We start from the raw sequence: 12058 nt of genomic DNA on the forward strand, positions 1-12058 counted from the left end.
AACATAATAATATAAAATATAATAATAACAACATCAAAGAAGAACAGTAATATCTCCCTCTTTATTTTCTCACTACTACAAAAGCTCTGATACTTCAGCTTGCTGGCTTTGATCGTCACAAAAATGCATTCCTTCGCTACAAGGATAGTTTATGAAATGTATTTTTATTGGATTCCTTCTCAATTTACTTGAATATTCACAAAAATCAATATCATATCTAATGTCTAACTTACAGATTTCGTTTGACCATTAGGAAGATAATAAATGTTGTGAAACCAAGAAGAAGCAGCAAGTTGGAGCGAAATCGGTGTTTGAAGCACGAGGTTTTCCGCTCTTGATTTTAAATGAATTCTCGTTTTCGACATCTTGCAATCCTCGAAGTACTACATCCCCTTAATAAACTGCAACTGCCCGTATCCTTGATGCTAGAATGAAAGTTTTGATGGTATTCGTGCAAATAGGGTGTTTTGTATTTTTTTCGGTTTCAAGTCACAAAACAGCGGCAAAGAACAAGAGGTAAATGCCAAAACGCGGGGGTAGGGTGAGTAAAAATGCTAACGCGCAGTGGTGGGGTGGTGGTTACTAAAAATAGCCAGATTCGGAATGGACATGGCGCGCGGGTAATAGCAAAGTGTTCCTCTCTTATCTTATGCTCTCTTGATTTCATTTTTTGTTATATTACTCCATTCTATTTTAAAACATGCTATATCACAGTCTTCACCATATCATTGCTTAAATGCTAAAGCTGTTAAGCGTGTTCGGCCTGCAAAAGAAAACATGTTATTATTGCCGGGAGAGTTCTGCTCTGCCTACGCAACGCGCCCTCGGGATAAAGAAATTGGACAATACCAGTAAAGTAAAAAAAAAAAAAAGAAGGAAAAGAAAAATATTGAATTCGTAACCTTCTTGACTATAAACTAAACATAAGCTGTCTCTAACTTGCATGATCGTTTTTGGCCCTTTCCTTCGTATCACAAAGTAATAATTATGATATCAAGAATATCTAGAATATCTATATATAAAAAAAAAGAAAAGTAAAAAATATTGATTCCGTTAGTAACTTCTTGACTATAAACTAAACATAAGCTGTCTCTAACTTCCTTGATTTTATGGCCCTTTCCTTCGTATCACAGAGTAATCATTAGGATATAAAGAGATTATGTTTTAATATATAATATCTGTTAGTTTTTTATGCAGTATGCTTAAACTTAAAACAGAGAAAGGTAAGAAAATCTAGATGAAAAGATGTCATTTAAAACAACATCATACTGTGATCAATGTTTAAGTTCTCCAAGGTCGTCGAAGTCTTACGCTTTATTGGATTACCACGGATTTGTGAGGATGATTTGATTCGCGAACGCTTTAGCAAACAGTTCAATTAGTACGCTAGGTACCAACAGGAAACACGAACTTTTTATCAGCGAATGTTGGTCATGTAAATATAAAATATATATTGCAAAAAGCATCATACTAAGGGGTCAATCATTTGATAAATGCTACTAGGAAGTACCCTGCGAGCAAAGCCTTCTTCTCTATAACTCTTTGATCGTAGTCATTCGCGTCTGTGTGTCGCGTAGCTGAGTTGTTTTACCCGAGAGAAAACTAGAACAAAACACCGCGCACACACCAAATCGCGATAAACAGGCCAATATAAAGAGAGACTCGGTAGTAGGGTACTAGGAAATAACGATGTTTTTTATAGATTTCATTTTCGATACCTCTTCATCGTGGTCATTGGGTTACTTGTTTTGAGTCCTATATTACGGGTGAGAAGGGGGACTATGGCAAACTAGAGATGTGAAATCGTTGGTACCTAATAAATATATATCCCCTTGCAAAAGATGATTTTTAAAGTTGAGTAATAGAATTTTCAGTTTTAGTTAAGCGATGCTACATGTCTATTTTTGACATTTTATCTATCGAGTACAAGCGCTATACTTGTTGACTCTGTTCTGGAGTGCACAGCAGACTGCTTATTTGACTGATATCGCTATAGTGTCGCTATGATGGCTTCCACAATTCAAGTCTAGAGCACTAGCTACTGATAGCGTTGAGTTTTGTTTTATATACATAGAGCTGATGTTTCGCTATGTCTAGTGTGTAGAATGCCCATAATTTTTTCAAAGGTATTTAGAATTATTTCTAAAAAAGTTTGCATTTCAAACTACCAGCCTTGTATTTTGAAATTCGTGACATCATCTTACATATTCTAGAAAAACAGTGAGAAAGTATTTTACAATTATTTGCGAAGTGAATATCGGCGAATGGTTCCCCGCTTTCCTAAAAAAATACTAGATATATTTAGTGCCTAAAGCGGGGCCCAACATATCACTTATTGTTCGTATCTAGTACAGCCATTGACAGGTATAAAAGAGCGTTATTTATACATATTGTGAAACTACCACAACAGTGATTTATTTCAAAATTGTTGCATCTTCCAGGGAAAATGCCAAATTGCACAATTTACATCGAGTAAAATTTAACAACAAAAATAGTTAATAATATAATAATAATAATATACATGCACAAATTCCTCGATTCTAGTTGCTGAGAGCAGTGCAGTGCAGATGTTATTCAGTGCAAAAACTTGAAAGGATTTTCCTCTGTTATTTACATAGTAGGCCAAGTTTAATAGGGAACAAAACGGGCAAATTCTGTCGTACGAATTGTTTTGACAATTTCTACAGCGAGCAGAACAAACGAAAGTTTTCTGCCGATAAAAACATTTTGTATTTACCTGAAATACACTTCTCCACGGCAGAGTCCATATTTATTAACCTATGCTACTTTATCGACAAGTCCTTCTTAAGTACTTAAATAAGTCTTTCGGTTTCCCATTCAGCATTTAAAAACAACAATTGTAGTTCTGTAAGCTGTCAGATGCCAGGGTTTCTTGAATGCTTCCGCCTTTTAAGTTCACATTCCTTTTCGCAAAATCGCTCCGTTTTCCATGATCGTATTTGTGTATTTTCCCAGTTTTTATAATATTTAATATTTATTAGCTTTGGCTGTGTAGCATGTTTGTTTTGCAAACGGCGAGTGTTCCCACTTTCGCGCCCTTTCAATTTTCGACCAATCAGAGACGCAATGAGAAAGGACATACGGAAAACACAGGCATCCCATCGTGACCATAGATGACTATGGGGCTTCGCAGGGGCTCCGCTATAATGACAAAATTTCGTTTGGACATATTTTCGTGCTACTTTTTTGGCTTAGACAAACGAGTAAAATTTAAGGCAACAAGTTAAAATTGGGCGCAAAGCATGAAGGGTTTTTTGGTGGGTAACGTTCTCCCTGCCGGTCCGTCGTAGTTGTATAAAGCCGCATTGTCACCAGTTTACTTCCTGAGGTCCGACGGAAACCTCAACCGTTAAAAGACAAAAGAATTAGAATCCGAGATATTTAACAAGCCATCTGCTCTAAATTATCAATAACATCCTCAAAGAAACTTCCAAAAGAAACAATGCTTTAAATATTTTTCGCGTTTTCCGTTAAAATCATCGGAGATTGGTACGTCTTAGTACGTACAAGGAGAATGGTTCGTACGTACGTATTGGTACGTACGGCTTACTTAACATCTACGGTAACAGCGTCTGCAAGAGAGAAGTAAAAGAACCCATCCTTCTCTTGCAAGCCACTGGTCAGATGGGCGTTGTAAATAAGGCATACGCCCTGCAATGGATTGTGGGCGAAGGACCGGCATGCACTGCAGGCGAAGCACAGCCTCATACACGCTTGCATATCGATGTCGTCGTAGGCAGAATCAATCACGTGACCTTCGGGTATTTGGGACGGGACGGGGTGCTGGAGAAAAAGAACATTGACAGGTTCTGCGGGAGAAAAAAACATACACACAATCTGTTAGCAGATTTTTTAAGAAAATATCCTTCTTGTTTTTTGTGAAAAATATGTTCCATCTAAATAAGAACTTCCAATAACGATGCAGGTATTCAGCAATTTGATGTTTTCTATTTCACTCCCTGTTACGTGAAGACCCGGTAAAAACGCTTTGGACTGACAGAGCAAAAAATGGCATGAAATTTTCCAATTCTCAATATATAAGCTCAAAATTCTCCAAATTTTAAAGACATTTAGAAGATATGAAATTTAGATATTAGCGAGCAAAGTTGGCTTAATTTCTGATCAGACACCGACGTCTCCCTAAAAACGAGGAGAATTCATACTTTGAACATTTGAAAATTGCACTTCAAGCCTCATATCTCGAAGACGAATCCATAAGTTAAAAAACTTTTTGATATGTTGGTTTACATAACATAAGGCAATTCTTGCAAAAATTAAAGCTTACCGAAGTTAACCAAACCTTATTTTGGGAAAACTTGCCATTTTTTAGCTCTGTCCTTGGGACTAGCTAGGTGTAAATAACCTAAGGGGAGTTTTGTAGCTTGAAATTATGATCACATGACTAACCTTGTTGGTAATTCTCTGTGCAGTATCGACCCTTGAGGTATTTCACCAGTTTATACACAAAGTGCGTGCGACAATTTCTCACTTGCACCTTGACACTGTCATGACAACAGCCACTGTCACCATGGAAACACACCTCGCTTGAAACCACGCCCTCTTGCACCGTAGGATGAGGACCTCTCATCCAGCCACTTGTAACTCCACCGCAACGCTTCATTGGAACACACTTTGTCGCGAGCTGGAGAAAACCGGTTCGATCTGTGAATGCAAACCAGTCGAGCTCGTTGATACTGATGTCGGGTGTTGAACACAATGTGACGTAGCTTGCGTGGCGAGAGTAGTCTGTTATTGTTGTAAACTTTGCGCACATTTCATAAGGTTCTGCAATAATAATAATAATAATAATAATAATAATAATAATAATAATAATAATAATAATAATAATAATAATAATAATGATGATGATGATGATGATGATGATACACTGACATGTCACTTGGGCTGTCGTAAATGATCGGGACACCGAAAAAATCTACAACGAAAACGATATTGTTTCCTTTGCATTATTGGATTATTTACAGGAACCCCCTCGGCCCAAAACACCTTGATAATTCTGAGTGAACAAAGATTGGATGAGCAGTTTAAGGGTGTTGGGACATATCTTCTCGTTACTTAGCGATTCGGTTCTTAGGCGCGCGCGCGATCATCCGGGAACCTCACATTTTTAGGCAGTTGAAAGGGTGGGTGCCCTTTTAAAAAAGCTCGAGCAGCCGCCGTTTTGTCATGCTAGCGAAATAATAATAAAAAAGGAATAGCATCTATTTCCAACCGTTCAGGGAAGACTATAATCTTTATATTTTTTATCGAGTTTGAAAAATACTGTACATTTTTTAGTTTGAAATTTTGAGCTTGAAAATTCTCCAAATAATTTGTCTTCAATTTTGAATAAAAGCAATAACCAAGATAAAGCTATATTTAATACCTACAACAAAGCTGAGATTCGCTTTCCCTTTCTTGACAAATATAATATACTTTGAGCTCATCGCTAGGAAGACAATTTGCCGTGTTGGCGTAAATTGAGAGCTGTAGACACTTAGAAAAATCCACCAAAATTACGATTTTATGGTGTACACAGACAACGAAAGCATTCAATACCGACAACAAAGCTCAATTCAGATTCGCTTGCCATTTTTCAACAAGAACTCACTAGGAAGACAATTTACTGGGTTATTTGGATAAATTGAAAACTGTCGGGCATTTAGTCCATTCAAGACCTGTCCCGACTGTCGGGCATATAGCAACTGCGTTTTTTTTTTTCAGTATAAAAGTAGAATTCATTTCACTTTTTATAAAATAATATACAAAACATCAGGCTTATGTCCGGCCCCTCCATCCCCATTATAGAACTCTGCATCTAAATTCTGCCTTTACCTTCGGTTACAGTCTTCTTGCAAATGTGTCCCAGGCTGTCAGCACAGCTAATGTCAACGAATTTAAAACTAGAAGAGGAGAACAAAGCGACGCAGTTCTCATTCGTTGACCCTGAGGGGTCAGACAACCCCCAGCCCGAATAACTAGCTTTTTTTCCGTCTTGCCATACAAAGACTCCCTCCTCCGCCTCGTCCGTCAGTCCAATGAAGTAACCGATATTTGCATCTGGTGAGATGTGTCTCTTCAGGAAGCTGTGCTCATTCGCATCTTGAACGTCCGTTAGATTCGCTCCCCTGCCTTTGCAGTCTTCACGGGCCTGATCGTAGCTCAAGAAGGGTGATGCCAAGTTAAAGAAATAGCAAGATCCTCGAAACACTTTCCAACCTTCGGGACAGCTGATAACTACGAAAAAATAAACATGAAATTTCGCATATCAATATATGGCCTGTCGCTTTTCTTAATGGTCTGTAAGAGTTTCTCAATACCGAAAACCACGTGTATCGCCCCACCCATAACCATGAGTATCTTCCCACCCACAACCACATGTATCACCCCACCCACCATCACGTGTATCACCCCACCCATAACATCGTAATCACCCCACCCATAATCACGTGTATCACCGCACCCACAACCACGTGTATCACCCAACCCACAACCACGTGTATCACCCAACACATAACATCGTAATCACCCCATCCATAACTACGTGTATCATCCCACCCATAACAACGTGTAACACCGCACCTACAACCACGTGTATCACCCAACCCATAACTACGTGTATAATCCCACTCATAACAGCGTGTATCACCCCACCCATAACCACGTGTATCACCCCACCCACAACCACATGTATCACCCCACCCACAACCACGTGTATCACCCCATCCATAACAACGTGTATCACCGCACCTATAACCACGTGTATCACCCCACCCACAACCACATGTATCATCCAACCCACAACCACGTGTATCACCCCACCCCACCCATAACCACGTATATCACCCCACCCACAACCACGTGTATCACCCCACCCACAACCACGTGTATCACCCCATCCATAACAACGTGTATCACCGCACCTATAACCACGTGTATCACCCCACCCACAACCACATGTATCATCCAACCCACAACCACGTGTATCACCCCACCCCACCCATAACAACGTATATCACCCCATCCATAACCACGTGTATCACCCCACACAAAACCACGTGTATCACCCCACATACAACCACGTGTATCACCCACCCACAACCGCGTGCATCACCTCACCAACAAACACGTGTGTTACCCCATCCATAACCACGTGTATGACCTCACCCACAACCACGTGTATCACCCAACCCACAGCCACGTGTATCACGGCACCCACCCACAACCACGTGTATCACCGCACCCACTACCACGTGTATCACCCCACCCACAGCCACGTGTATCACGGCACCCACCCACAACCACGTGTATCACCCAACCCACAACCACGTGTATCACCCCATCCACAGCCACGTGTATCACCCCACCTATAACCACGTGTATCACCGCACCCACAACCACGTGTATCACCGCACCCACAACCACGTTTAGACCCACCCACCCACACCACGTGTATCACCCCACCCGTAACATCGTAATCACCCCACCCATAACTACGTGTATCATCCCACCCATAACAACGTGTATCACCGCACCTACAACCACGTGTATCACCCAACCCATAACTACGTGTATCATCCCACTAATAACAGCGTGTGCAACCGCACCCATAACCACGTGTATCACCCCATCCACAACCACATGTATCATCCAACCCACAACCACGTGTATCACCCCACCCCACCCATAACCACGTATATCACCCCACCCATAACCAACAGTATCACCCCACCCACAACCACGTGTATCACACCATCCATAACATCGTAATCACCCCACCCATAACCACGTGTATCACCGCACCTATAACCACGTGTATCACCCCACCCACAACCACATGTATCACCCCATCCATAACATCGCAATCACCCCATCCACAGCCACGTGTATTACCGCACCCACAACCACGTGTATCACCGCACCCACAACCACGTTTACACCCACCCACCCACACCACGTGTATCACCCCACCCATAACATCGTAATCACCCCACCCATAACTACGTGTATCATCCCACCCATAACAACGTGTATCACCGCACCAACAACCACGTGTATCACCCAACCCACAACTACGTGTATCATCCCACTCATAACAACGTGTATCACCCCACCCATAACATCGTAATCACCCAACCCACAACCTCGTGTATCACCCCACCCACAACCGCGTGTATCACCCAACCCATAACTACGTGTATCATCCCACCCATAACAACGTGTATCACCGCACCTATAACCACGTGTATCACCCCACCCACAACCACATGTATCATCCAACCCACAACCACGTGTATCACTCCACCCATAACAACGTATATCACCCCACCCATAACCACGTGTATCACCCCACCCACAACCACGTGCATCACCCCACCCACCACCACGTGTATCACCCACCCACAACCACGTGCATCCACAACCACGTTTACACCCACCCACCCACACCACGTGTATCAACCCACCCAAAACGACGTATATCACGCAACCATAACCACGTGTATCACCCCACCAACCTGGCTTGTAGCCTTGTACACCGGCTCGCATACATATCCGATTATTACGGCTGCTCCCCACAGGGATAACCCTAACATGCTTTGCAGGGATTGCCCGGTCAAAGTTACCAGCTACTGCTGTTTTCCTGACATTCGAATTACCTGGAAATTCCTTTTAAAATGAATCGTTAGTGATAATAGGGTCCGAAGTAGCCAGTAGGAAGATTTATGACTGTTTAGCATGAAAGAAGTTAAGACTTGTAGATAGATACCGGCAGTAATAAAATGTTCTGTTCTGTATTTATTTATGAATTGTTGGTCTTTTCTGGCCTAAATAGCTTGTAGCAAACAGGGTTTCTTTTGCGCTCTATAGTCAGCCATGCATCGCATTTATAGTAGAGGCTTTTAAAACCCTGGTTTACATACATTTGGCACCTTAAATGCACTTGCAAAACCTTCTCCTACCTTGGGAGATTTTGATCCTATATCAGCATATGGAGACCAATTCATCCCATCTTCACTGATATTTACTGCAAAGCTCGTCACCCAAGCTGTCGATAAGTCCCCTAGCGTTGCAAGATCGATTGTGACGCCCGTGACAGCCATTGCGTGACCAAGGTCGAACTCTATCCAGGAATGGGCTAATTGTTTTGAACACCACGCGCAAGGCGATTTGAGCTCGTAGTGCAATCTCCCAAACGCAGGGCTGTATCCCAAGTGTGTAGAAGGAGATGTGATTTTATCATCCGGGACCTCACCACTTGCAATGCCAAGGTCACTGGGTAAAGCTATATCAAGCCAGACAATTAGAAAGAAATGGTGGTCGAAGCAGAAAATTGAGGGTCTTGAGAACTTTGATATAGCTTTCATGAATTGGACCCCTTTTTTTAAACCATCCATTTTTTTTAGCTCAATGGTGTTTCTCTTATATAGGCAATCTAACTTATGCCTATCGTACTTATAAGTAAGTAAGTAAATAATAAAGCAAGCAAGTTAATCTCGCATTTTTTTTTAAATACCGGATCACCGCATGTTTTTTGCACTTTTCCCGCAATATCGTAACAAAAAAGGCAGGCAGGCAGGCAGGTAGACGTATGTAGTAAGTAAATAATGAGTTTAATAAAGCCTTTGACAGTATAAACTGAATTACGGGCAAACGGAAAGTTTGTTTAAAGTGAACTTCCACACGCCTGTCTGTATGGTTTACGATCGCGCTCATTAATATGTAAAACATACCTATTCCATAGGTGTATATTTCGACTCGCATGGCAACCCGAGAGTGTTGTAGTCGTGGTTGGAACCTAATGGCACTTGAGGAGATGATCGGTGTCAGCTTGTGGGTCACAACTGTGTTGTTATCGTAGTTGCCATAAAATTCCTTTGATAAAGCAAGAAAATAGAACTGAGCTCTTGAAGTGGCAAGTCACAGTTTTAAGACAGCTCCCAGAAAGCAATGTGTAAATTTTGGGTTAGACCTTTAATAAAGTTTTAGGGGCAGTTGTGTCTCTATACTTTAGGCTGTGCAAAGGACAAACAACCTACCACCCCCCCCCCCCCCCTCGGTTATTTGCTTATTAGGCATTACATGTCATATTTGGGAGTCCGCTTCCATCATTTCTATCGCTTTTTTATCGCTCTAGAACTTTGTAAGTCTAGAATTTCCAAGGAAACTTACAGGAATTCGTGTTAACTACGATTGTGCTGGAAGCCATCTTGAAAGTGGAGCCCAGTCCCTAACGTATTTGAGCATAACAGGCTCTTCTGGACCATTTAGAAAAGGACTGCCATTGATTGATATATAAAAACGCGGAATTCAAGACCCTTGTATTATGTGCTTCACACCATTTTCGCATTTCTTTGAGAGATCCAGATTTGGTAGCTACAAGTCCGCCGAAACCTTGACTACTTTAATGTTTGTGACTTTGATAAACGCACCTTTACAACGTCAGTTTCTCCGTTCTTATATTGTGTCCATGTCTTGTTATCATCCTCCAAATAACTGAGAGTGTACGTTTTCACGTACTCTAAAGCAAACGGGTTCCCTTGAGTAGCAACGCCTGTTATATCTGTCTTGTCTGGCAATGTGATTTGAAGATAGGTGTTAGTTTGGGAAGTAACTGGCTTCCATGATTGACTTTTTTGTAGTTCAATGCGATTAAGGCGGCCATTATGAGCAGGTGTGCCAGTGTCTTCACTTGATGCACTAATAGAGCTGTCAGGTATGTCACCACTGTACATTCCTATCGGGTATAGGTCATCTGAAACAAAAAAATAGAAGATATCATCATCATCATCGTCATCATAATCATCATCATCATCGTCGTCGTCGTCGTCATCATCATCATCATCATCGTCGTTCTTGTTTTTATTATTAACCATTTTAAAAATGAGCAAGTAAGTGTGCCAGTGAGCAAATAGGTAAGAAACGAAGCAAACCATTTATAAGAAAATGGCTTTAGATTAAAAACGAACACACTTGACCTCCTTAAATCAACCAGCTCGAATTCAACAGCGCTTAAAGAAAGTTTTTATCGCACCGCAGAATGTCATCTTTTTTTTTTTTAAATAGGAGACTTGCGCTAAGGGATCACGTGACCTTTTGGGTGGCAAATTCAAGCCAAAATAAACAACACAAATGAGACTGTACCTATCATACCCGATAGATTGACGGAAAATAAAGTCTTTAAATGAAAATGAATAAAAGCTTTCTGACTTTAAGTTGCTTTTCGTTGCTGTCATTTTGATGTCTTAGCGCAAGTCCGTCACGAGAAAGGTGAATAGAATAAAAGATTCTCTGCAAACTTTCTTAAGTATATTAAGGCCTGGGTAGTAGGCTCTTAGAATCGAATATAACTTTTTGCCTTAAACTTTGTTAACATCGCCTTAAATTCATTCTTTTTGGCAAGATTATTAAAGTCGACGGCCTTAACATTTTCGTAATGTTTTCTTGCTGGTGATGACGTCACATAATAGATCACGTGACAAAATAGTTTTTCGCCTTTCCGCCGGTGGTGAAAACGGCTTGGACAAAGGTGTTTACTAAATAAGTGTTGAATTTATGTTTGTCATATGATAGCGTTTTAGCATCCGGAATTTTCTCTGCCGTTAACAACATATTAAATATTTTGTTAAGTCACGTGACCTGCTGCTAATCAAAATGTTGATTTGGGACCAAAAGGCTAAACTTGTCTTGCCGGTTAAAACATCAGTGTGCAGACGTGTTTCAAAGGAACATAAAAACATGCGATTTTTCTCTTTTTCATAGCGTATCCGCCAGCGGATAATTTTTTGAAATATTGATTTGCAATAGTCACGTGATCGGCTGCATGACGTCATCACTCAAAATAAAAATATTACCAAACAGCTAACATTGCCAAGTTTGATGTTTTGACCAAAAATGGTGCATTCAAGGCAATGTTAATTAACTTTAAGGCAACTTTCAAAATTTCAACTGTTTTAGCTTAGGATCCAAGCCAAATCTCTCAACTTTGCCACCGTTCAGCTGGCATAAAAAAAGAAAATTATCCAAATAACAGCAAATG

General features: G+C 40.9%; 1 protein-coding gene across 1 annotated transcript in view; it reads right to left on the reverse strand.

Moving 5' to 3' along the window:
* Positions 1–2377: 2377 nt before the first annotated feature.
* LOC5510003 overlaps positions 2378–12058 on the reverse strand; it is a 17603-nt gene continuing 7922 nt past the window's right edge. The window contains exons 5-11 of the mRNA XM_048723104.1: positions 10452–10774; positions 9753–9894; positions 8982–9304; positions 8538–8688; positions 5857–6258; positions 4429–4806; positions 2378–3830 (exon numbers count right to left, since the gene is read on the reverse strand). Coding sequence (XP_048579061.1) covers positions 3568–3830; positions 4429–4806; positions 5857–6258; positions 8538–8688; positions 8982–9304; positions 9753–9894; positions 10452–10774 — 1982 coding nt within the window. The 3' untranslated portion in view covers positions 2378–3567. The remainder of the gene's footprint in view (positions 3831–4428; positions 4807–5856; positions 6259–8537; positions 8689–8981; positions 9305–9752; positions 9895–10451; positions 10775–12058) is intronic.

Source organism: Nematostella vectensis, chromosome 15 (genome assembly GCF_932526225.1).
Source record: "Nematostella vectensis chromosome 15, jaNemVect1.1, whole genome shotgun sequence".
Classification (NCBI taxonomy): Eukaryota; Metazoa; Cnidaria; class Anthozoa; order Actiniaria; family Edwardsiidae; genus Nematostella; species Nematostella vectensis.